Source organism: Monodon monoceros, unplaced genomic scaffold, assembly GCF_005190385.1.
Source record: "Monodon monoceros isolate NGI ecotype Baffin Bay Population unplaced genomic scaffold, NGI_Narwhal_1 Super_Scaffold_16, whole genome shotgun sequence".
NCBI lineage: Eukaryota > Metazoa > Chordata > Mammalia > Artiodactyla > Monodontidae > Monodon > Monodon monoceros.
In genome coordinates, this window is record NW_021703772.1 from 62,735,228 (window position 1) to 62,762,079 (window position 26,852).

The 26,852-nt window shown below is 39.1% G+C and overlaps 1 protein-coding gene across 1 annotated transcript in view; it reads left to right on the top strand.

Annotated features, from left to right (window-relative positions):
- The window catches only part of LRP2 (LDL receptor related protein 2), a 197,641-nt gene that overhangs the window by 85,043 nt on the left and 85,746 nt on the right, over positions 1-26,852 (top strand). The window contains exons 17-31 of the mRNA XM_029225973.1: positions 6,239-6,431; positions 8,685-8,810; positions 9,498-9,628; positions 10,328-10,465; positions 10,812-11,093; positions 12,121-12,363; positions 13,505-13,624; positions 14,244-14,360; positions 15,854-16,231; positions 17,384-17,632; positions 18,723-18,934; positions 19,835-20,019; positions 20,880-21,108; positions 21,905-22,079; positions 23,755-23,877. Coding sequence (XP_029081806.1) covers positions 6,239-6,431; positions 8,685-8,810; positions 9,498-9,628; positions 10,328-10,465; positions 10,812-11,093; positions 12,121-12,363; positions 13,505-13,624; positions 14,244-14,360; positions 15,854-16,231; positions 17,384-17,632; positions 18,723-18,934; positions 19,835-20,019; positions 20,880-21,108; positions 21,905-22,079; positions 23,755-23,877 — 2,901 coding nt within the window. The remainder of the gene's footprint in view (positions 1-6,238; positions 6,432-8,684; positions 8,811-9,497; positions 9,629-10,327; positions 10,466-10,811; positions 11,094-12,120; positions 12,364-13,504; positions 13,625-14,243; positions 14,361-15,853; positions 16,232-17,383; positions 17,633-18,722; positions 18,935-19,834; positions 20,020-20,879; positions 21,109-21,904; positions 22,080-23,754; positions 23,878-26,852) is intronic.

Consider the following 26,852-nt stretch of genomic DNA (forward strand, 5'->3'; position numbering starts at 1 on the left):
TAAGTTTAAGTGAACTTATTTTCAAAATAAGTTACAAATGAGAGTGCATTTTAAAACAAATATTGTTGTAATTGGACAATTAAGAATATCAATATTGACAAATATTAACCTATGGACACTCCATAATAGCAATGTCAAATGTATGAAAGCTGTTAATGGGTTAATTAACTAGAGGCTGTTCCCTATATTCAAGCAGCCAGACTGAGCCAATGGAATGACCTCCCTATAGGAATGCTGCACTACGTAAATGCTGGGCTTGGAATAATAATATTTATTTTTAAAAGACATGAATTATATGTAAATATGGATTTATTGTCAGTTTTCAGTTGATTGGAATTCTGTTAAAATCTTCATAATCCTCACAGAAAGATAAATTATAGTCAGTCATACCTTACCAGTTGGGTACTTTATTGGATGTTGGCCTGATCCAGTACTTTGATTTTAGAATCCACTAATGGGTCGAAACCTGAAGTTTGAAAAACAAATCAGTAGCCAGTATAACATAGCAACTAAGAGGGGCCAGCTTAGGAGCTAAACTGCCTAGTTTTGAATCCTGGCTCCTCACATTTCCTAGTTATGTAATCTTGGGGAAGTTACTTTCTTTGTACCTCAGTTTCCTAAATCTGTGAAATAGGAATAATAGTAATAATAATAGAGGTACTACATAGCTCATAAAGTTGTTGAGAGAATTTTAGGCTAATACATGTAAAACACCTAGAATAATGCCTAGAAAATAGTAAATATTCAGTAAATGTTAGCTATTATTGTAGCTGTTCTCAATGAAAAAACTCTATTGCTCTGCCCCACCCTGCCCCCAACTCAGACCTGCTCGCTAGAGGTAATTCCTTACCATTCTTTTACCTGTTTGTTCTATTATTTGTCTCCGTGTTTCTAAATATTTTGCTTATACTGTTACTGAGTCCAAGTTTGTACTGCTCGCTGCATGACAGGCCAGTAAATCTAGAGATGAGGTGTTGGGGCAGGGAATAGCGACTTTATTCAGAAAGCCAGCAGACTGAGAAGATGGTGGATTAGCGTTCCAGAGAACCATCTTACCCGAGTTAGAATTCAGGCCTCTTTTATACTAAGAGGGGAGAGGGTGTGGTTGGTTGTTGCAAACTTCTTGGTGCTGGAATCCTTTGTTCTTGCAGCTGTCCATGTACATCTGGTCACTGTGTTCTTATAAACCACTAACAAGACAAATGTTATTCTCTGTTCTGCAACTTTTTATCTCTATATGAATGGAAAAGTCTTACACCTTTAAAGATCAGAGCCTTGAGAATGGGCTTTCCTGTGTATTTCAGGCCATAGGCAACGTTCCTTTACAAAAGGTGCACAGCCAGCATGACTAAGCACAGGCAACAGAGCACAAAGGTTAGAGCTAAAGGAATAGATTCAATATGGAGTCAGGTTTGTTCTTCTCTGTTGCAGTACTACTTCTTGATTTGCATATTAGACATTTATTTTCATTGTTATAGATAGGGATTTAGCCCTTACATTCCCCTCTACCAACTTCCCTCTCCCCCTGTTCTCCCTAAAAAGCTAGATTGTAATTTTTGTTTGCTGCTAAGTCAAGTAGTATTCCATGATGACATTTCTTGAACAAATTTTGATTTTTTTTCCCCTGCAGTTAACAATTGCTCCATCTTCATTTGCTTAGTTTTCTATGTAGCTATTATATTTTCCCCCAGTGCTCCGACAGATCTATCAAATGCTTGTCTGTGTATCTATCAAATGTGAACAATCTATACTTTTTTCCCCCTCTGCTGTTCAGTTGGATCTGGTACACAACTCTTGTCTTCCGATTTCCCTTGGCCACTTTCCTGTGCTGGTTTTCCTGTTTCTGGCAAGCCACTTGTTTCTCTTTCCAGACTGATTTCCTTATTTTGCTGAAACACATTATATAGTAGCTTCTTAAGAAGAATGAGTTGGTGGTACATATTTCGAGTCTGAAGGTGTTTTTATTTTGCCCTCCAACTTGATCATTTGACTAGGTGTAGGATGAAAGTAATTTTACCTCAGAAATTTGAAGACATTGCTGCACTCTCTTCTAGTAGCCAGTGTTGAGAGTCCTATGCCATCCAGAGTAGCATTTCAGTGTGTACGACCTTTTTGGGGGGAGGTTGTTTTTGTTCCTTTCTGGAAACTTTTAGAATCTTTTGGTTATCCCATTCATCTTGAGATTTCTCTCCTATTCTGGGAATTTTCTTGCCTCTGCTTTTTCTATTCGAGAATGTTAGATTAATCATCTATTTTTTTCTTGTCTTTTCTTTCCTGGTTTTCATCTCTATCATTTTGTTCTACTTTCTGTGAGACTTTTTGGCATTTTACTTTTAGCCTTTCTATTGAATATTTAATTTCTCTTATATTTTCAATGTTGAAGATCCCCTTCTTGCTCTCTGATTATTCCTTTTTTAAAAATAAAGCCTGTTCTTGCTTCAAAAGTTCAATCTTTTCTTATTCTATGAAGATATTAATTACATTAAAAATTTAATTTTCCTCTTTCCATCTTCTTTGGGTTCCTTTTTCCTTTTGGTTTGTTTCAACTTTCTCCTTCATGAAGGAAGCTTTCTTCAAATTTCTCTGAGCCTTGTTTGATATTAAGAGCAAAGCTATGAAACACTGATCAGAAGGCTGTTGGTATGAATGGGCCCCGTCAGCTGGTGATAAGGCAGCCTTTTTGTTGGGAAGCTTCCAAATGACAGTATCAGAAAATCCTCTCTGGAGATAGTCAGTTTCTCCTTAGTAGCTGCTTGCATTCTCCCTATTGGGGTGAGAGGAGTAAGAGGGGGAAGCTAGTATCTGTTTGGGGAGCAGTACGGAGGACAGGGAGCTGAGGCCCGTTCAGTTCAGTGTTCACATATATAACCCTCCTGTGCTCAGTTCTGTGCCGATCCCAGCCCTCCATTGTGCAATGTGTCCTCAGCCCACAGCCTCTCTGCTTGAGGTCCCCCAGAGAAGAAAATCTCTGGTCTGTTAGAGGAGGTAGGCGGAGAGGAGTGTCATACATGCTCAGGGTCTGAGAGGAACCTCTGGGTCCAGTCGCTTCCGATGCCAACTTTTAACTAGGCCCCTTAGCGTCCCGCCCCTACCTTTTTCAGACCCGGTGCTTCTGCGTGCAGACACGCTGTGGCTCCGTGTGTGTGGGTGTTGGCGCTCCCCCCTGCCGGCACATCTCTCCTTTCGCTTAGTGAGTTACGTTGGAGAAGTCTCTTTCTCTTCCAAACTCTGTGGAAATCTTTCATCTGCTGTTCTTTCACTGTCATTATTAAAAGGAGTTTGGAAGGAAGAGGAGTTAAACACAGTGGTCAATCTGTTATTTTGAACCAGAATGCATCTTTTCTGAGGACTAGAATTAGGCCTGCTGAGCTACACACAGGCTAAGTCTCCTGTAGATGCCTCCACAGGTCAGCTTCCTTCTGCTTTGACAACTGCAATTCTCATCATGGGTTTTTTTGTTTTGTTTTGTTTTGTTTTTTTAACATCAATTTCAAGTCCACATGATGAGCAAATTGCCTTTTGAAAGTTTCTTATAGTTAGTGGTTAAACTGCTTGTGCTCCCGTGATAAACTGCTTGTGCTCCCGTGAGGGATGTATTATTGTACATTGCCCTGTTTTTCCTAGTGAGCAGGTTAAATGTCAATGAGTTTATATGCGAAAACTGAATTGTCAGAAATCAAATTGAAGTCAAGATGGGCTGAATGAAGCCCTCAGGGAACTTGCTCCATCAATGATCCCTTCTCTCCTCCATCTTCTCTTGTTCTGCTGACTTTTCCCCATCAGATATGCTCAAGTCTCTCCCATACGAAAAAAACTTCAACCCACCCTTCACTCCACGTTCCTCTCTAGTTGCAGCCCTCTCTCCTCAAGTTCATGAACAAGCACCTTAAAAGTTTGGTCTACACTTTCCTGGCCCTACTTTCACATTTCTCACCTCTTCACACTATGTCACTTGAAACCCCTTATCCTGGTCACCTCCAGTCCCTTTGTTATAAACTTTATCCTTATCTTTGGCACCTTAGTCGTCTTCTTTAAAATGCTTTTTTCCCCCTTGACAACACACTCGTGAATTTCCTTCTATTTCTTGACCATTCTTTCTAGTGTTCCCTACACGTCTTTTCTTCTTTGCCTGTCCTATACACAACTGTGATCTCTAGTGTTCAACATTGGTCCTCTTTTTATTTTTTTAATTTATTTTTATTTTTTAATTTGTGTATTTATTTTTGGCTGCGTTGGGTCTTCGTTGCTGTGTGCGGGCTTTCTCTAGTTGCGGGGAGTGGGGGCTACTCTTCGTTGTGGTGCACGGGCTTCTCATTGTGGTGGCTTGTCTTTGTTGTGGAGCACGGGCTCTAGGCACGTGGGCTTCAGTAGTTGTGGCTCGTGGGCTCTAGAGTGCAGGCTCAGTAGTTGTGGCACACGGGCTTAGCTGCTCCATGGCATGTGGGATCTTCCCGGACCAGGGCTCGAACCCGTGTCCCCTGCATTGGCAGGCAGATCCTTAACCACTGCGCCACCAGTGAAGTCTGGTCTTCTTTTCTTATTCTGCATTTTCTTCTGCATAATTTTGCGCCTTCTGTATCTTTCGTTACCATCTATGTAGAAGTTATAAATCAGTGTGAGGAGACTTATAATAGGCCATTTCCTGAATGTTTTTCCTCCTCACCTGGAGAATGAGGGGAAAGGTCAGGTAAGGCTTCTTACAGGAGGTGATGAAAATCTCCATCCAAACTCTCTCTCTGGGGTTTAGACCCATAGAGCCAACTGCCTTTTGGATGTCTCACCTGGATATCCCACAAACCACCTCCAAACCAATATGTCTAAATGTCTACCTTTACTCCACTTCTCCAGACCCCTGCCTTAGGGGAAGAGCACCACCTCTCCCCCTGCCCACCAAATCTGGTAATCACCCAAACTTCTTCCTTTCTTTCAGCCTCTACCATTAACTTATTAACCTCTAGCCACACTTTGGAGCATGTGGAATCCTGTCTCTCTCCCTCCCACTTCCACGTCTTTGCTTTCCTGCAGCCTCCCATTCACCACTTCCTTTGGGAAACCTCTCCACACCTGCACTTTGCCTCGGTTTCCATACCATCCTGTGCATACCTCCATCACAGCACCTGTTACTCTTCTATTGTTTTCCCTCTTGGCCTAATTGCCTCCCCCCACCTCTCCCACTTCATTACCTTGAAGATACCTTGAAGACAGTGTCCACATTTCTTTCAAAATGCTTCACTTTTCTATGACTTAGTTTCCTTATGTGCAAAATAGGGATAATAATAATTCCTACTGTTGAGCTGTTGCGAGGATGGATGAGTTCATGTAAAGTACTTGGGCCAGTTCTAGGCTCATAGTAAGTGCTCGGTATAAGCTATTATTATTAATACTATTAGCAATATCATGTTTCCTCAATGTCTAATATGGTGTCTAGCACACAGAGGACTTTCTTTTTACAATTTGCTGAATAAATGAATGGAAAAAGCACCAGGATTGTTTTTCTTCCTTCAAAAGAAAGAGATGTGATTGTTTACTCTGATTCACTTTTTTTTTAAAGAATATTTTGTTGTGATAGTTTCAGGTGTACAGCAAAGTGATTCAGTTATACATTTTCCCATTTAGGTTGTTACATTTAGGTTGAGCAGAGTTTCCTGTGATTCACATTTTCTTTAGTAAAAAAAGAAAAAGGAGGGGAAAAGTCATAAAAAATTCACAAAGAAGAAAGTGGTCTTTTTTCTCCTTGTACCCAGTTCTGATTTCCTTTCTGGTTGCTGGTCTTTTCCAAACTTGGCAACTTTGTGGCTATGAAAGACTGTTGATGAGAAAGTTGGGCGGGAATACCTCATAGATACCCCCAGTCGTACCTGGCGGTGTCAGCTTATCAGCGCTGTCTGTGGGTGGTGGTTGTGAGTATGTGAACTCAGGTATCTCTTCTTCAGATGTTCTGTACTGAGAAATTTTTTCTGGAAGGTTGAACAAGGGAGTAAATCCAGGCCATACCACTCCTGATTCTATTTATCAGAGTCATATCTATTCTTTGAGATCCAAACTTTTAGAGATGGATAGATTCTAGGTTTATTTCATGCGTTGCTTTGCAGTTTACCGTTGCTTTATTTTTTAAAAGAATTCCACATTACTGAAATATTCTCTAGTTCTCACACAAAGTTTAAATATGCAGTGGTAGGAAAATGTATGTCATGTAAAATATGCTTACTTTAAGCCATGTCCATGTTTTAATTTACAGGAAGAGAAGTTATCACAGCTAACAGAGTGCCAAGTGTTGAAAGTTTGAGTTTTGACTGGATTTCAAAGAATCTTTATTGGACAGATGCTTCTTATAGGAGTGTCAGTGTCATAAGGCTAGCTGATAAATCGAGGCGCACAATAGTCCAGAATTTAAATAACCCACGATCAATCGTAGTTCATCCTATTGCTGGGTAAGTGTGTTCATGTTTTCCTAAGAGCTTGAAACTTATGTCTTGTACAGTCATTGCAAAGTGATGCCATAGGTATTTGGCAAATTCAGTAAATACAAGATTGAACCATGTAAATTGAAATCACCTTAGATTGTGTCCTTTTAGCATATGCTGAAGTGATCACTTTATCTCCTTCCAAAAACTTTCTCCTAAGCTTTGGCTTTTCAGTCTTCACTGGAGTGTGGTTTTTTTTTCACAGTCGCGGAGGACCAAACAATGAGACACAGATTCTGTGGAGAAGGAATGAATATGCAGCAGAATTATCAGGAAAGGCTCAAATTCTTTCCCTGCGTTAATGTATTGATATAAAGCTTACCAAAACTTGCTTAATCATTCAGTAGTTTTCAGAATAAAAAGTCTTTCAGGCCACAGACAAAGTTTCATGTTTAACCATTGCATTACTGGTGGAGTCAGACAAGAAGAGACAGAGCATTTCACGCCATGCCTTTTTGTTCTTACCTTTCTTATTTAAATATGCTTGATAGCTAACATAAAGTCTGAGATAGGCAGTTGTGTTTCAATAGAGTAGTTAAAAAAAAAAAGATGACTGGTAATTCACTAAAGCCTGATTGAGGGTACATAGCAAACACTTTACATAGTACATAATCTCATCTAATCCAAAAGCTGGTTTGTGAGTGAGGTATATACAAGACCTGTTTTGGAGATAAAGAATCTGAGGGGCTTCCCTGGTGGCGCATGGGCTTCCCTGGTGGCGCAGTGGTTGAGAATCCGCCTGCTAATGCAGGGGACACAGGTTCGAGCTCTGGTCTGGGAGGATCCCACATGCCGCGGAGCGACTGGGCCCGTGAGCCACAACTACTGAGCCTGCGCGTCTGGAGCCGTGCTCCGCAACGAGAGGCCGCGACAGTGAGAGGCCCCCGCACCGTGATGAAGAGTGGCCCCCGCTTGCTGCAACTGGAGAAAGCCCTCACACAGCAACGAAGACCCATCACAGCCAAAAATAAATAAATAAATTTATAAAATAAAAAAAAAGAATCTGAGGCTCAGAGAGATAAAGTAACTTGCTCAAGGACCCACAGCTATTAAGCAATAGTTAGTATTCAAATTCCAGGCCTGTCTGACTGCAAAGCCTGTGTGTCTAACATATTTTAAAACTGATGATGTTATTGATAAGAAATTTTATTGCCCAATAGACAGTTAAACAGTTGATTTTCTAGTGAATTTATCTTAAGCTAAATCTTTGGCGTTGGGTTTTGAAAAGGCGTTAAATTCCTTTCCTGATGTATCCTTCATATATTTATTTTTATAAATGTATTTATTTTTATTTTTGGCTGTGTTGGGTCTTTGTTGCTGCGCGTGGGCTTTCTCTAGTTGTGGCAAGAGGGGGCTGCTCTTCGTTGCAGTGCACGGGCTCCTCATTGCGGTTGCTTGTCTTGTTGCAGATCACGGGCTGTAGGCACGTGGGCTTCAGTAGTTGTGCCATGCGGGCTCAGTAGTTGTGGCACAGACTCAGTAGTTGTGGCACACAGGCTTAGTTGCTCCGCGGCATGTGGGATCTTCCCGGACCAAGGCTCGAACCCGTGTCCCCTGCATTGGCAGGCGGATTCTTAACCACTGTGCCACCAGGGAAGTCCCTGTCCTTAATTTAAAACAATGTGAAGTCACGTTTCAGAAAGTTACCTTTTGGAAAGATTAATTTTAGTTTTTAAGGCTCATATGAAAGAGAAAAGGTTTTTTCCCTACACTTATCTTTTTGCCACTCCTCGGGATAAAAAAAGACCTCTTGGGTAAGATCGTTTAAGAGTTACGTTTATTTGGATGCATTTTTCATCAAGGATGAAATGCTTACCTGCAAATTTAATTCCTTGTGGAAGATGACTAATGAGTGATCTAGTGGATCCTGGATGTTTAATCCAGAAAGAAAGTGAGAGATTAAAATCTGTTTTCTTGCTCATAGTTTATTTCAAGAGCATGAAGTATTTAAAATGTAACCTGAACTGTGTCTTTTTAAAGAATCTACTTGGTGACAATAGTTTTAGGTCCTGAAGTCTAGCACAGTGGTTCTCTGCTTTGGATGCCCATTTTAATACCATTTGTATTTTCGATATATTTTTCTATATAAACCCAATAGCATACAGAAAATGAAATTAATTTGCAGCAAGTCTCTGGAGAATCTATGTTTGTGCTAAATCTCTCTAAGTCATGTAGTTTGTCCCAATGTTAACATCTTTGATTTATTACCTCCTTTTCTAGGTATATATTCTTCACTGATTGGTACCGTCCCGCTAAAATTCTGAGAGCATGGAGTGATGGATCTAACCTTTTGCCTATAGTAAACACTACTCTTGGGTGGCCCAATGGGTTGGCCATTGATTGGAGGTAAGTAGGAATCATCCCAAATTGCTGAGTTCCCACTTACTATGGAAGACATATACATAGTTGGCCAGCTTCTGCTGGGATGAAAACATATGTAGTAATGAATATTCTGAGGAAATTGCTAGAGGAAGCAGAATAGGGCAAGACCTAAACCCCACTAGAAGTAGAACAGTGATTTGATGAAGTACAGGTCATGTGCAGTTTTTACAGGGGGCATCTTGAGGATAGGAAATTGTGTCAACAAATGTGTATTTGCCTATATACACCGTGGGAGGATTTTTGGAATATGAGATTTAAATTTTAAGAAATTAATCTGTCAAGGAGTATAGGAAAAGGTAACAGAGTAGATAAGCTTACAGACCTCAAATGCAAAAGCAGTTTATAGGAGAGAAAAAAGGAAGAAACGTGTTTAACCTTTTAAACATCAGTTACTACGAATATTTTTCCTAACTTGTGGATTTAATAAGGAGAAAAGTAAAATTCCTAGCTTGAAGATAATAACATTTCAAGTTTTCTAAGACAATTGGAAATCACTTCATAAAAGTTGTTTTGCCTTTCTGGAGAGCATGAAACTATTAAACTTTGCTTAATAAATGTGTCAACTGAACGTGCTGTTTTTGAATGCCCTTAGTGTAAAGTGTGCTTTGCTAGTTTCTGGATAACCAATAACCAAGTATTTTATTATTTTAGCTCTTCACGATTGTACTGGGTAGATGCCTTTTTTGATAAAATTGAGCACAGCACCTTTGATGGGTTAGATAGAAAAATCCTGGCCAGTATACAGCAGATAACACATCCGTTTGGACTTGCCGTCTTTGAAGGTACGTTTTGAAGCAAAAGAAGTGTGCCTTATTTATACTGTACAAGTTGTATAAAACTCATCCTCATTTGGCAATCTCACAATTCCAGAAAAGCTGGTCACTTTTTTAATTGAAATGGTGCTTTTATGTATAAATAAAACATTTGGTTAGTTGACTAAATATTTAACTTTTATTTTTTGTTTGAGAAATTTTGTTTGAGAAAATAAATAAATTAATTAATTAATTTTAAAAAAAGGCTTCTAAGAGGTAGGGTCTCTCTCAGAGATCCATACCATCAACTCCTATTGTTTTTATTCCCTGGTTATATTACACTCCTCTAGAGCTCTTCCCTTTCTCTCCAAATCATAGAATTTTCACCTCTACTGGTGCAGGAAAAATTTGTATCAGGAAGTATTCTTGCAACTCTGTTGTTTTATATGGGGTCCTTAGCTTCAGAAGCTCAAAAGTCAATAAATAAATGTTTTATTTAAGAAAAAAAAAGAATATATATATATATATATATATATATATATATATGGGCTTCTAAAGAATCATTTCTAGAGACTAACAAGTCATGGAAAATGATTACAGAAACATATTACAGATATTTACGGAAGAAGCTTCCCACATTTGGAAGAAGCATTACAAACATATTGCATTTTCCCAAGTGATTTGTAAGTGAACTGTGGCGAGTATACTAATCACCGTGTTCCTTCTTAGACTACGTGTATTTTACTGACTGGAGACTGCGTGGTATTGTTCGAGTCAGGAAAACAGATGGTGGACAACTGGTGGTCCTCCGAAGTGGCGTTGGTGTTGTAATGCGTGTGAAGGTATATGATACCAGAATCCAGACCGGTGAGTGATGTTGCTAGCTTCTTTCATAGGGATGTGTTTAATATGGTGGCTCCTTTTCTCTTTAAGTACCTTATTATTTAATATAACTCCTGATAGTTTTATCTTCCTGTCACTCAGATAGTTTTAAAGTGTAAGATTTAGAATTTCTGTTCGACTCGGCTAACTTTAAAACTGTGTTTGAGAAAAACATGTTTCAGCACTTTCCTATATTTAAATTGAATGTGCTATTTGGCACGTTGATTTCCAAGAGGAATCGAGTTTTTAATGTTGGGTCTGACAACCAAACCTGTGATCAACCTAAAGGAAATGTGCTTGACTCACTTATCTAGGGGCATTGCTTTTTCAGGGTCTAACGCCTGTAACCGACCCACCAATCCGAACGGTGACTGCAGCCACTTCTGCTTCCCAGTGCCAAATCTCCAGCGGGTGTGTGGTTGCCCCTATGGAATGAGTCTGACTTCCGATCGTTTGACATGCGTGGAAGACCCATCCCGTGAGCCACCGTTGGAGCAGTGTGGTGCCTTTTCCTTCCCCTGTAACAATGGCAGATGTGTGCCTATTCACTACCGCTGTGATGGAATTGATGACTGTCATGATAACAGTGATGAGGTTCAATGTGGCACATTTAGTAAGTAGCTATACACTAGCAATACTTCCTAGGATGAATAGAACGGAGAAAGGGGGCTTAAAAAAAAAAGGCTTGGGTTATCGCTATAGGAAAGAATGTTCCTTTCGGTTTGTTAATATGTACCCCAAAGGCTTTTAGGAAGCTAGGCGATGAATATCATTCATAGATAATGTTGCAGGTGATTTCTAGCATTGATTTGGGCTATCTTCAACAAAATTTCTTTCTGACATTGGCTGTTTGGATCAATGCAGAGTCATTGCATCTTGGCATACTCCTCAAAAAGTCAACAAAACAAACTGGATCTAATCTTTAGTATTGGAGAGAATAATATCACAGAATAGGTGCTTGCAATAATAGCTTTTGAAAATCTCATGTGCTATAATATTCCTTTTTCCTCCTGTTGGTGTAAAATGAATTATGGGTGAAATGGTGGTTTTAACCTTTACATTCTTCTTTTGATGGTAATCCCATTTATAATAAATGCTATTGCAGAAGACAAAAAGATAGAGGACAGTTGAAATCTCAGAAATTTCTGTCAAGGAAACAGTAATAGAAAGAAAAGTGACATTTGAAAATGAAAATGCTCATTTGTACATTTTTGAAATTTCTAAAGTTTTATTTTGTGTATATCTTTTTGTTTTTAAAAGTGCAGATTTTACATGAATGTTTTATCAATTTCCAATGACCCATGTGATCAGAGGAAGCATAGCTTAGAAGTAAAGGACGGGCCTTAGAGTCACACCAACTAGAGCTTTGGTCCTGGGCAGATTCCTAAGCACTCAATTTCCTCATCTGTAAGATGCAGATAATTATATGTACCTGACAGTATTCTTGTGAGGATTAAGAGAGAAAAAAAAATGTAAACACTTAGAAAAGTGCCTGGCATATCATAGTTGCTGAATAAACTTGCCCATTTTGTATAACGCTCCCATTGAAAAAGGAGAAGAAATGGGCCTTTACAAGGTAAGATCTCATTTAAAAGGCGGTAAAAACAGATGTGTTTATGACCAGTTCGTTTCTGTTGTAGATACTTCCTGTGCACCTTCAGCGTTTGCGTGTGGCCATGGAGGACAGTGCATTCCTTCATACTGGCGCTGTGACAAACAAAATGACTGTGTGGATGGCAGTGATGAGCAGAACTGCCCCACCCGAGCACCCACTTCCTGTCGTGCAGACTTCTTCACCTGTGATAATAACTTGTGTATCCCAAAGAGCTGGGTCTGTGACACAGATAATGATTGTGGGGATGGATCTGATGAAAAGTCATGCGGTAAGTTTTGAACTGATTTCTCTTGGTTGGTCAGCCTAGTGAATAGATTTGAACAGTCAGTAGGCCTTGTGCACTTTCCTTGAAGGCTTACATAATTTTCGTTGTATCTTAGCTACTTCTCTTCATCTGTCAATCCCTGTATTAATAGACTATAGGAGCAAAGACATGGGAAGTCTTCCTAAATATTTTCTATGCAAGCAAAACAAGGACTGTCTCTGATGTCTAACACCCAGATAGAAACTGGAAAATAAAATCCCTCAACTAACTATTCAGATATTTAAAACAATTTTTCTTTCTAAATCATATAAACACATCCAGACATTTGGCTATTGGTTTTCCTTTTCATTTATTCAGGCAAAAAGGCAACAGAATAAAGAGGCACAGGACATTTAAATTTCATTAATCTTACCCACCTGCTTTTCATCTTGCGAGTTCTGATTTCCTCTAGGTTGTCGTTTGTTTTCATATCAGCAGTCATAGTTTAAGGTGGAGCAAAGTTCCCTGGACTACATTCCTGTCTTGGTTGCATGATTAGGCAATTCGCTTTTTCTCAGGACTAGATGAGCTTTAAGATCCCCTCCAGCTTTCACATTCTGTGAGACTATATTTACTATGACTTCACGTTTCGGGTAGGGGGAGGCAGCGCATCTGACTCTAAGGCTCTGTCTCTTCAGCCAGCTAGGACCCTGGTTTTGAGGATCGTTCTGCTTAGATTTTGGATTAAATCCAGTTATCACGGTCTGTCTCTACACTGTTGCTACTGGGCATTGTGGTCATGCGGACCATGTTGCCTTGCTGGGCTCCATTGCTTAGCTTTGGTGCAGAGTCTTGGACTTCACAGCATTCGGGAGGTGTAGGCCAGTCCAAGGCCATGATGCTTACTTTCTAAGTGTGGTCTGTTTTTCAAGGTGTAATCACAGTTTCTGACTCTGCCCTGTAATATTTTTGTTCCTCTTTCCAAAAAGTGTCCTAGCTGGGCTCTGGATGGGCTGACTTTGGCAATCTGGCTGACTTGAAGGAATTTTGACCACACATACAACTGAGATAACTTACGTATTTCCTTAGCGTTTTACAGTTTGGCTCTGGTACACACTGAACAAGAAATAAACTGTTACTTGGTTTTGTTTTTGGATGACATTAGATCATACAGAGACATGCTCACCTAGTCAGTTTCATTGCCCCCATCATCGATGTATTGACCTGTCTTTTGTCTGTGACGGGACCAGCGACTGTGCTGATGGCTCTGACGAGAGTGCTTGTAGTAAGTACATTGTTTCATTTTTAAATTTTTAAATTAATTAATTAATCAATCCATTGAAGTCTAGTTGATTTACAATATTATATGTTTCAGGTGTATAACATACTGAGTCACAACTTTTAAAGATTAACTCCATTTATAATTATAAAATATTGGCTATATTCCTTTGTTGTATAATATATTCCTGTAGCTTATCCCTATCTTGCCCTGCCCCCTTCCTTCTGCCGATTGTTAACCACTAGTGTGTTCTCTATATCTGTGAGTCTGTTTCTTTTTGGTTACTTTCACTAGTTTGTTTTATTTTTTAGATTCCACATGTAAGTGACATTATACTGTATTTGTCTTTCTCTGACTTATTTCATTAAACACAGTACCCTCCATGTCCATCTCTGTTGCTGCAAGTGGCAAAATTTCATTCTTTTTTATGACTGAGTAGTATTCCATTGTGTATATATGCCACATCTTTTTTATCCATTCATCTGTTGATGGGCACTTAGGTTGCTTACATATCTTGGCTATTGTAAATAATGCTTTATTTTTATTCATGATGTTTAGAAAAATCTCAGTGTTTAGTTGTTTTCTCCTTGGCTTAATTTCTAATACTTTTCTCTCTCATTTTCAGTAATTAATTGCACTGCTTCTCAATTCAAATGTGTCAGTAATGGTAATTGTATTAGCAACACATATCGCTGTGATGGTGTTTTTGACTGCAATGACCACTCTGATGAGACAGATTGTCGTAAGTACCACATACCTAGCATGTTTCAGGTGAAGGGGTCATTTCATGTTTACCAGTATTGATATTACCACAGATTTTCTCTTAGACAAACTAGAGAGAAGGCAGCCTGAATTACAAAGCATTGTCAAAGGAACACAGTATTGAACATATAATAAAATCGACTTGACATTACCAAACAGCAACTTATAATTTGTGAATCGAGGGGTTGTAAATGGGCACTTTCAAATTGTCTCTTGAGTACGTTAAATATTTCTCAGATATTTTTGTTCTCACTATTAATTTTTCCTAGGGCATACCAAATTAGTGGGTTTCACATTTTTGAAGTTTACTATTTATAAAGATATTTTAATGGTTCCTTTTAAATCTCAATAGGGAGGTGAAATCAAGCAAATCATTTGTTTAGTATCTGCTAACATGTTACATAAGGTCTTTGTCCTGAGACTCTGGTAGGAGAAATTATCGAAGGTAAGAAACAAAGCAAGGTAGATAGTTACAAGGGCCTTATAGAAACGATACAGATAAAATTCTATGAAGGTTCAGAGAAAAGAAATGTTTTCAGAGGATTCAAGGAGGACTTCATGGACTATAAATCTGTTGGACCTATAATCTCCACAAGCTGTAGACCTATAATGGACAGGATTTGTTATTCCCCACATTTTATATTAAATGAGGTGAGGTGGTCATTTGTTTGAATAATGGTATTTTGGACCACAAATAGTAGGTTTCTATCAATTCTCCTCCCTAATCAGAAAAGAAGTGTTTAAATCTATGGATCAAAAAGAAAAGTTAAAATGCTTGCTTACTGTATAGGTGTGTACAACACCCAGAAATTCTTAATCACTGAATTTCCTGTCTCACATTGAAAACGTGGAATTCTTCTGTGGTGATCTGAGGTTAAAGTGCCATTGCCCCTGATTTGCTATTGCCTTAAAAAGTTCCTAGGAGGGAGTTTGGGTTTACTCCTGTGAAATAGGCAAGCAATTCTTACTTATCTCGTAAGGATTGCTTGGTGAATAGTGGAAAGTTTGCAAAGAATTGAGGATTTACAGTCATCTTTTGTTTACTTAATGTGTGCTGGTTTCATCTGATATAACTCACTTGAGGGAAAATGATAACATCCAAATATATGACATTAAACCCATGAATTCCAATTCACCGTAGCTATTTAAGCTCTATTTCAATGCTCTGGTGATTCTTTATTATTTAATCCATAATTAGAAACACAGGAAATAGAATTTTCTTTTGACCCAGGGACTTATCTTCTATCCAAGAGTTGTACATCCTTTGTTGTCAGATCCACTAATCTGACGCATAAAGATCTCTACGTGCCACAATGTCAGAGAAGACTCGTGTCATTTTAGATTTTAATATTACATTTGTCATAGTCATTATTATAAACCTGCCATTGATCCAAAATCATTTCCTCTAGGAATTATATAAAAGGGATTATGGATTGCATTCACAAGCCCATTTTCCCCATTTCGTTCTCTCAGCAACCAGGCCTCCTGGTATGTGCCACCAAGATGAATTTCAGTGCCAAGCAGATGGTATCTGCATTCCGAAGATCTGGGAGTGTGATGGCCACCCAGACTGCCTCCATGGATCTGATGAGCACAATGGCTGTGTCCCCAAAACCTGCCCTTCATCTCATTTCCTCTGTGACAATGGAAACTGCATCTACAGAGAGTGGCTCTGTGATGGGGATAATGACTGCAGGGATATGAGCGATGAGAAGGACTGCCCTACGCAGGCCTTTCAATGTCCCAGTTGGCAATGGCAATGCCCCAGTTATAGCATCTGTGTGAATCTGAGTGCAGTATGTGATGGCAACCCTGACTGCCCCAGTGGGACAGATGAGTCCCCACTTTGCAGTAAGTTTCCTGACCACAGTTTACTGCCATAAATTCATCCTGAGCAGTAGCCGGCTGTGCATCATCATTGTCACAGTCACCATGTAGCTTTTGAGGAGGGGATCTCAGTTCCTCTCTGAATTTAGATCTGTGTAGATCCGGATAGCCATCATGGAATTCAAATAAATCATCACTGGATAATATTTCTCATTAAATCCTTTGCACCTGGTTCTGTGTTTTTGCTTCATTAGATCGTCAAATTAAATTTGGTTCTGTTGGTAATGCGCTCATAAGTTTTTCTAACTTTAATATTTTCTGATTTCAATCAGAACTTGCCACAAAACAAATGAAGTCTGGGGATTTGTGTTTGCTATGATTAAAATCCTGTGATTGGCATGTAATCCTAATTACTGTCCTTTCTTTATTTCTTCTTTAATCAATGCTCACTCTCAGATGATACCCAGCCAGGTATGATTGCAAAGTATTTTAGATTCTTATGATTTTAAACGCATTGCGTTTGTGCTGAAAATGTCCTAATCATTTTGACTTACTTCCCCTTCTAGTGCATGTTCCATATCATGACTCTTATAAATAAGAGTACACATGGAAATAGAGGGCATTTGCATCCTCAGGTAGATGAACTATCTTTGGGTGCTTCAGGCATTGCCGTTTTAGCCCTGAAAGTAAGGATGATGGCATATCAGTGCACCTGTGCCCTGTAGTCTTCCAATTGCCTTTCTCCTTTATAGACCTTCCAGCTCTGCTCTTCAGTGTCAAAGTCTTATCTTCCATTTCTGTGTAGGTAGAAGAATGACAGGAAGCAAATGGCAAGTAATTTAGGTCTCTTTGCATGCTTTACCAATGATAGTTGTGTTTCTTGATGTCCACCATATTTCCCCAAGTTTCTCTCATTGCACTAAATGGAGTTATAATAGAAGGCTGTAGTGAAGAAAGTGGTCCAAGTCCAGTGGATGTGAAAGATGGTAAATCCTCAGGTAAATCGGAGTACTGAACAGCCTGTGGACCTCATCCAGGTGGATTCTGCCCATAGCTCTTACCTGGGTATTGTGTTGAAGGTGACCTGAGACTGTATGACACATAATACAACTGAGTGAACCAAAGAAGCAAAGATTCCTGACTTTTCCACTCTGTGATTCTTTTTCTTTATTCTAGACCAGGAGAGCTGCTCAGATTCCAATGGTGGTTGTACTCACCAGTGTATTCAAGGGCCCTATGGGGCTCAATGCCAGTGTCCATTGGGATACCTGCTTGCCAATGACTCTAAGACCTGTGAAGACATAGATGAATGTCGTATTCCAGGCTTTTGTAGCCAGCACTGTTACAATATGAGAGGTTCTTTTCGGTGCTGGTGTGATCCGGAATACAGGTTAGACGCTGACCAGAGGACCTGCAAAGCTACAGGTAATGAAAGTGAACTAACTCCAGCCAGTTTACCAAGCACACTCCAGAGCTTAAGATTAAATGTCACGTTTCACAAATTTCACCATCTTTATATAATGCTTAATGAATTCAATTCAACCAGTATTAATTCAGTTTCTACTACGTGAAAGTATTTGTACTATGTGTTAGGGTATTGCTTTGGCTGCTTTAAAAGTGACCAGATAGTGGCCACCTAGAGGGGTGGGATAGGGAGGGTGGGAGGGAGACACAAGAGGGCGGGGATATGGAGATGAGAGATATGTATATGTATAGCTGATTCACTTTGTTATACAGCAGAAACTAACACAACATTGTAAAGCAATTATACTCCAATAAAGATGTTAAAAAAATAAATAAATAAAAGTGACCAGATAAAGAATGCTAAAACAAAGTAGGCAGTTTCTTTCTTTTTCGGGCAGGAGTCTGGAGGGTAGACGGTTCAGGGGGTAAAAGCTGGTGTGGCTTCCATCTTGGGATCCATTGCTTTTGCTCCAGTCTTTGTCTGCTCCCAGAAAGTAGGAAGGGGGCGAGTAGCTTCCTTTTAAGGATGGCACCTAGAATTTGACACATCGTTTGTGTTCGCATTTTATTGTTCAAAACTTAGTCATGTGGCCACTCCAAACTGAAATGGAAATGGGGAAATGTCTCTAGCTGGTAGGCCCTGTGCTGTGCTAAAAAGTGGCATAATTTATTACTAGAAAGGAAGAAGAGGAGAGGGACATGGGGATGATTAGAAGTCTCTGCCACAGCTGAATGCAAAGTACAAAATAAGCAAGTACAAAAGTAACTATAGTAACAGGAAGAATGCAAGTAGAGTTCACTCCAGGTTGATATTTCGATAAACACTAAAGTGTAATTCAAGGAAGAAAGATATTTCGAAAAAGCTTACTTTCAACGCTCATGAAAACCAGCTAACTGTTAAGGTAACATCATTCTTTTAGGAATTTTTGTTTGTTTTTCCCATTACTCTAGTGTGGAATGACATCTTCTTTCTGTTACCAAAGGTATTACATCAAATATTGAGTGTTTCTTCTCCCAGAATCGTTGACACTTGTATTTTCTTCTTGGACAGCATCTGAAAGTCTGCTGTTACTTGTGGCGAGTCAGAACCAGCTTGTTGCTGACAACATCTCCAGGCAGGAGCACTCTATCCACGCCCTTGTCCAGGATGGTTCTCACATTGTGGCTGTTGATTTTGATTCAGTCAGTGGTCATATCTTTTGGTCGGATGGAACTCAGGGTAAAATCTGGAGTGCGTTTCAAAATGGAACAGATAGAAAACTAGTAAGTACGTGTCTACTGGCCTTTGACCTGACTAGTTCCCCTGTCTTGGGTCTATTTGCTGTTGTTACTCACCAGTGAGAGAAGGCCCTACCTCATCTTAGGTGGTTCTCATGTTTTCCTCTGGGCCACATCACACCCAAGGGACCCCGATGTTCCTAGCTCCTACTTGATGGGATCTGAAGGGAGATCTGATGGGATCTGATGGGATCATGGCTCTGAATTGCAGGTCATATGATGCAGAGGCCTCACAGCATCTTGGAGGTCCCTTCTGCAAATTTTTTTCCTAGTGGATGAGAGATAAGGGAAACACGGGGGAGGTTGCTTTTCTTTCTTTTATCTTTTAAAAATGTTTTTAAAATTTATCCTTTTCTTTGCCATTATGGTTTATTACAGGATACTGAATATAGTTCCCCATGCTATACAGTAGGACCTTGCTGTTGAGGTTGCTTTTCTTAGCTTTAATTCAGTTATGTTTCTTGATCAATCTCCTGGAGTTTCAGTTTCTTGATCCTTGATGGTTATGTTTCCTCTGCCCCTTAGAAATTTATTTTGTAATTGTTGGCACTCAATCAATAAAGGTATTACTTTTGCCATGTGAACACTGTAAAGTTTCATAGGGTTGCCAGCTTAGCAAACGGATACAGCTTTTGTTTAACTGAAAAAATTCTGAAACCAAAATGAAACTACATACTAAGCCAACAATAGAGTATTCAGTTCTACACAATCTTGTATATTTTTCCAGAAAACTCTACTGTTTCTACATGGGAAGACAAAGTTTTCTAACCTTCATAAGCCATCATAGGACAAATTAGATGCCTTATTCTCAATTTTCATATAATTTCCATGTTTGCGTTCATTTATTCCCTTTAGAATTCACTCGTTATTCACTTTTGTCTTTAGACGCTTGACAGTGGCATCACCATGACTGAAAGTATTGCAGTAGATTGGGTAGGACGCAATCTTTACTGGACAGACTTTTCTCTGCAAACAATCGAAGTCTCTAAACTGGATGGGAGTCACAGGACTGTGCTGCTTAGTGAAAACATAACAAATCCAAGGGGACTAGTGTTAGATCCCAGAACTACGTAAGACTTCTTCTTCTTTTTTTTAAGTGATGTTGCCTTAACATTGTATTGAGGGAAAAATAACATGACATGCTGTGGCTAATATTCATATCACAAAATTTACACATTGATTTATTAGCTTGGCAATATATGATTAAGTCTAATGAATGCATGCAGTAATATTCCATAGACGGGCCATGGTACTTGTTCTGCCACGTGTACCTCATGGTCATGCAACAAAACAGCCAGATTTTCCTGCTTCCGTTTCATATTGTTTACTAGAACTTCCTTTTATGTCATGTAAGGAAGTTTTTGCCTGCTGGCCCTAAAGGGAAGAAGAAGAAATTCTCCCATGTGCTTAGAAAACTTTGAAGGCTTCTTTCTTTGAATTTCCTTAGATTCTCTTAGATTCTTTTCTGCAGGAAGATGAGTTAGGCAAATTATGTTCAATGCAATGCAGACTTCCCAGATATTGTAAAGTAAATTTCACACCCGTGAAATTTATGATAAATCTCTGATGATGAATAAATTGACTTATCTTAAAAACGACAGGGTAGATAAACTGGGACAGATGAACTTTTCTAGATCAACTATTTGTGGATTGTACAGAAACATGAATCGGCCTTGAGACATTTCAGTGTCACAGTATACTGCATGTTTTCTGAACATTATAAAAACACCCAGATGGCTTGTGATTGCATTATGATTACAGTTTTACTTTGTGACTCTCAGAGGAAATAGTAAGCTCTGTGCATATATTCTGACCTGGAGACGAGTTATTTTAAGCAGAGCTTAAACATGATATTCTGTCACTTAAAATGACAGTTATTTTCCATTTTGAAATATGTCCCATCCAATCGGTAACTAGTTTCTTTTCACAGTGCCTGTGTGATGTTCTGGTCTGACTGGGGCCATCACCCTCGCATTGAGCGAGCTAGCATGGATGGCAGTCTGCGCACCGTCATTATCCAGGAGAAGGTTTTCTGGCCCAATGGCTTAGCTATTGACTACCCCAACAGGCTGCTGTACTTCGTGGATGGCTATCTTGATTACATAGACTATTGTGAATATGATGGAAGCAATCGGCGGCAGGTGATAGCCAGTGATTTGGTAAGTTGGTAGTGAGGAAAGGAAACTAAGACAATAATGGTTTAGTAGGAAGCAGATAGAGTAACAAGAAAGCTAAGAAATTCACTGTTGTGTCGTAGACATTACAAGGTCCATCGAGGAGATATCAACAGGAGGAAGGGTCCACCTATCTTTTATTACTGACAGAAAATCAATATTCTAGTTCATGGTCAGATTGTGCCACGTCCAGGAAGGATTAATAGCTCGTGTGACTTAGTTGATCTGTGGATGCTAATCGGTTGCTTCTCTAAGTCCATGTAAATAATGACTTAATTATATGTAGATTCCCTCCATGAAATCATAACCTGTTATGTATTTTTATTCAGGAAATTCTGGTGAATTTATTGTCACAAGTTAAATGAGAAAATATGTATTTTACCAAAAAGCTGTTATCGACTTCTATTTAAGATTGTGATTGTTTATAGTTCTGTGGCTTGAAGAGGCCCCGGGAGATCTCTCCTGTAACTAGACAGGTGATCTACCTAAGTCACCCTACTTTCTGCACTTCAGTTTTGCTTTTGTTTATAAGATGGATGCCCAGTGTAATTACCAGAGTAAAAATGAAGGCTAAGTGACACAGGTACATGAAAGTATTTTGGTTGGTAAGTGGGATATAGGTCAAGAAGTATATATTCTTTCTGTCTCTTGACCAGTGATTTCACTATGTCTTTATTAAGTTAAATGCTAAAGGAAACCATCTTCTTGGGGAGGTATCCTTTTCTACTTTGTTCATCTTCATTTTTATTTCTAGCTCTCATTGTTCTCTTCTGCTTCACAGACTCTGCGGCATCCCTACTCCCTAAGTCTCTTTGAAGATTCCGTGTACTGGAGTGACCGTGCTACTCATGAGATTATGAAAGCCAACAAGTGGCATGGGGGGAACCAATCAGTAGTACTGTCTCTTCATCAGCCCCTTGGAATTGTTGTGGTTCATCCTGCAAAACAACCAGTTTGTAAGTGATAGAGATATCCTGCATGGTATAGCTTGGAAAACATTGATCTGGGGAATGTAAAATGTATAACGTCGCAGACCCATTTGTTTGGACAATACATTTCCATGACCTCTGTTTACCATGGAAAAGTCAAATCTCGTATGTCTTTACATACTCAAGTCTCCCCGGTCTTTTCTCCCACTTTCTTTTGCCACACTGGACTTCACTGGACTTCATTTTGGTACAGAAGCACACCAGGCTACTTACCATCTCTGAACGTCTGCACACCAGGCTACTTGCCATCTCTGAATGTCTGCACTGGCTCTTCCTTTTGCCCTGGGACGCCCCTCGTCCAGATGTCTGCCTGAGTTGCTGCTTCACGTTATTTAGAATTCTCTTAGGTGCTCCTTGGTGGGCCTCGACCATCCTATCGAAAATGGCACCGCCTCTCACAATTCTTTTGCTCTTTACTCTCACGTTCTAAAGTCACACAACTTATGAGTTTAGTTTTATCTCCCTTTGTTAGACTACCTGCCTCATGTTTACAGTATTCCCAGTGCTTAGAGTGGTGTTTGATACATAGTGAAGGCTTGCTAGTTTTTGAGTGAACAAATGGATTACTGCATCTAACAAGGTGCATGTAATAAGAATATATAGGACCTAGAGAACATACTATGAGCACAGGATGCGCACAGGATCCCTCTACTTCAAGGAGCAGAAACACACAAAGATGTCATCGATAGAAAAATAAAAGATTATTATCTAACCAAAACTTGGACAGCAGTGGGTAAATGTCAAGGTCACATAGGGAACACACAACTTGGTTTTATTTAATGTGAAAAGATCTCTTTGGGGTCAACCAAGGAGACACATCTTATGTAGCATCAAATTTCTATTACTGAGCTCTGGATTACTCAGCGGCTGTTTGTTCTGTTTATAGACTGGATTGATCTGTGACCTTGGGAAAGTCACTCCTCCCTCTTATGCCTCTTATGAATTCTATGTTGAAAGAATGATGTTGGGGAAGGGTAAAGTAGTTTAGGGCAAATACCAAACCAGCCAAAGTAACTTAATGTATTGTGTCTCCAAATATTGGGGGCTTCTGGAAGGACAATTTATTAATTGAGATATAATTGACACATAACATTGTATTAGCGTTAGGTGTACAACATAATGATTTGACATATGTATGTATTGTGAAATGATCACTATAATAAGTTCAGTGAACATCTATTACCACACAGTTTTTTTTCTGTGCTGAAAACTTTTAAGATCGACTCTTTACTATAGTCATCATGCTGTACATTACATCCCCAAGACTTATTTACCTCGTAACTGGAAGTCTGTACCTTTTGACCACCTTCACACGTTTTGCCGCCCCGCATTCTCTGCTTCTGACAAGCACCAGTCTGTTCTCTCAGTTCATTTTTTAAAAAAATTTAGATTTAAAATTTAGATTATTAAAAGTGATATCATATAGTATCTGTCTTTCTCTGTCTGACTTATTTCACTTAGCATAATACCCTCCAGGTCCATCCGTGTGTTGCAAATGGAGGATTTCCTTTTCTGCGGGCCGAATAATATTCGATTATATGTGTATATATACATACCATGTCTTTATCCATTCATCCCGTGCACTTTTAAGTGGGCGGTTTTCCATTCACCAGTGTTTTCTTCTCTTCTCTTTGTATTACAGCCACAAACCCATGCGTCCATGCCCAATGCAGCCATCTATGCTTGCTTTCCTCAGAGAGGCTTTACTCCTGTGCTTGTCCTTCAGGGTGGCGTCTCTCTCGTGATTCTGTGACTTGCGTGAGAGGTACAGTATGTCCTTTAAGTATGCCCTGAAGGTGGAGCTTGCCACAGTTTGTACAAAGCTGTGTGAGCTCTAAACCACTTGGTGATGGAGTGTGTGCTGTGTTCCCTCTGATCAGCAGGTATCTGTAGAGTGTGTGCTATATGGGGTGTTAACTGAGCACCATATACAGAAACTGTATTCCGATTGACCATATGCAGAAACTGTATTACAACTGAGTTGTAATTGTAATGTAGTTTCTGTACATGCAGCTAATATTATGTGTGCATGTAATTCAACAATCTTTAACCTCACATTTTCTCTTACCTGGTTATAGTCAGGCAAGGTAGGATAATGGGAAGTTCCAGATTCTGCATTTAGAAGTAAAAATCCTTGATATTTGTGGATAGCTTCCTTTTTTAGGTTCCTGATCTCATCTTTATTCTCATAACCAATAGTCAATAATGAGTGTTATAGTCTGGGTCTTCTGACTCCAGTTTCAGTACCTTTACTGTTACTGTATGCTACTTTAGAAATGAAAGTTTTCTCTGTATGAAATATTTAAAGGGATTATTTGAATAATTTATTCTTCATCTCATTCTAGATATCTTACTGGGTTGATTGAAGAGTATGTGGAGAGTTATACTAAGTACTTTAGGGAGCAAGAAAGGAAGGACAAGATGTAGTCAGTCCACAAAGGAAGATTTCTAAGAAATCATTTGCCTTTGCTTAAAAATCTAAAGAGGTAGTCTAAACTCAAGTTTCTTTCATTACTCGGTGAAGAGGAGTAAATGTGTTTTGATACTGATAAAAAATGGCTATAGACCAGTTAAAATGAAATGGTTAATGGGAAAAAATTGCTAAATTAAGAGAAAAATAGAGTCAGTCTAGAGGGAAATTTAGTTTTCAAATGGAAAGTATATTCCTGAATCCAGGAAATTTATGGTGTTTACAGGTTATGAGGATATAAGCTTACTGAAAATCAAATTCCATCGACATGTGATATTTTGCAATGATACTTTTGTGATGAAAGATTTTAATTATTGGTAATGCCTACAAAGGGATTGGCATTTGCCATTTTTCTTCAGAGCTTTATTATAAACCTAATCCTTGTTGACACTGTTTAATTTAGTGTGTCCTCAGAGTCTTTCAGCAGAAGATTAAACTGGGCTCTAGACATTCTGCATACAAAGCATTCTTTCACCACACAAAGATTGTTGAACTGTGCATTGGGGATTGGTGTAATCTGTATTACTATCTGATGGTGATTGATAAGTGTAAACTCTAAATAGTACCTTTTGTTGTTTCACAAATAATTCCCCTAGTGGTTTTCCCATGGACTGACTTTACTGAGGTGGAACCTTTTCAATATTTTCCAACCGGCTTCTGAGCACCAGCTGGGTAACTGAGTGCTAATGTATGTGAACTAAAAAAAAATGTTGCATTTTTTTTTTCCAGCAGGAAGCTTAGAAGACTGTTAACATTCATAGATGAAAACGTTTTACTTGATTTAAATGTCCGATTGCCTCTAAAATTTTGTCTGCAAAGTGTCTAAAATATCTTTGGAAGTGTTTATGTGATAAGATCAAGCGAAAAAGCAGAGATGGTTTAATATTGGCTATGTAAAATCATGCATTAAAAAAATCTGGAGGACAAGATACACAAGTGCCAATAATACTTACAGTTGGGAAGGGGGATTATGGGATATTTCTATTTTTTCCTAATTTTATGCTATAAAATTTTAAAGGGAGAGCTTTCTCTGTATGAAATAGTTTTTTATTGTTTAGCAAATATGTTCCCCACAATGCCAAAGAAACCCCCAAAACTCAAACCAGAACATCTTCCCAGCACCCCCTAAAATTAACAACCGCAAATCCAGGGCTGTTCAAGGTCATGCTTTGGGAGGAGCTAGGCTTGGGAGTCATAAATGTCACCTCTTAATGACAACATAAATTTCCCATTCCTGACTGTTGTTTTTCACTTCTTTGCTCTGCTAACACTAATCTTAATAGGATCATGACATGAAAGATAGAAAATGAAGAAATGTTCTGTCATTTCAAAAGACTAAGACCTCCTGAACTCCTTTCCAGCCAACCCTAGGTGCGGCTGTGCCTACTCTTTCATTGTCATGGTCCATATACTTTGTCTGGCCCTCCCGACTCTTAAGTTCCTTGGGAATAAATCCTCTACCTGATTCCTTGATGTATGCTTTTTGCCCGTGGCACACAGTGGCACTCAGTAAATGTTGAGTGAATGACAAACCCTCCAATGTCCCTTTTTGCTTCTTCTCCATTCCTGTTTTTCACCTGCTCATTCCTTTATAGATGTGTATAGTCATAAAATCACTCCTGTTTTCTTTCCCATGGAGCACTTTTCATGCACCTTCCTATGCCACCTGCTGACTCAGTGGTCACTTCTGCCAGTGCCGCATTAAATGATACCCCATCTCTGGTCTGTGGCCCACAAATGTTCACTGGCTGTAAACCCTTTCAAACACACCTGCAGTGATCTGATGATGGAGGTCCTGAGACCCATCCCCAGGGAAGAGTAATGGCTGAAGGAGTAGTGCTGGGTGCTCTCAAGGGAAGAGATTGTTAGAAGAATCAGGAAGGTCCATGTTTGATGGATGAGAAATGCAGTTTTTCAGGCCTTAAACAGTGCTTTGGTTGAAATTCTTCCAATTAAGCAAAAGAAAAATTACCCATTAAAAAGAACAGAATCAGGTTTTGAGTAAGTAATAGTTCCCCTGTGAAACTGGGAAATATTTCTTGTTTCTCTGAGCCAATGAACATTTATAACATATAATTAATACATCATTAAATATCATCTCAGCATATTCAGGGTACATCTTAAACTCATAATGTTTAATTTCTGCAGTTAAATCAAATGAATTGAGTGGTGATCTGATATTCGATAAGTAGTACCCGGCCTGCACTTTTTGCAGAGGAGTGATTAAGAACATAGGTTTTGGAGAGTTCAAGCAACCTTGCTGTGACCTG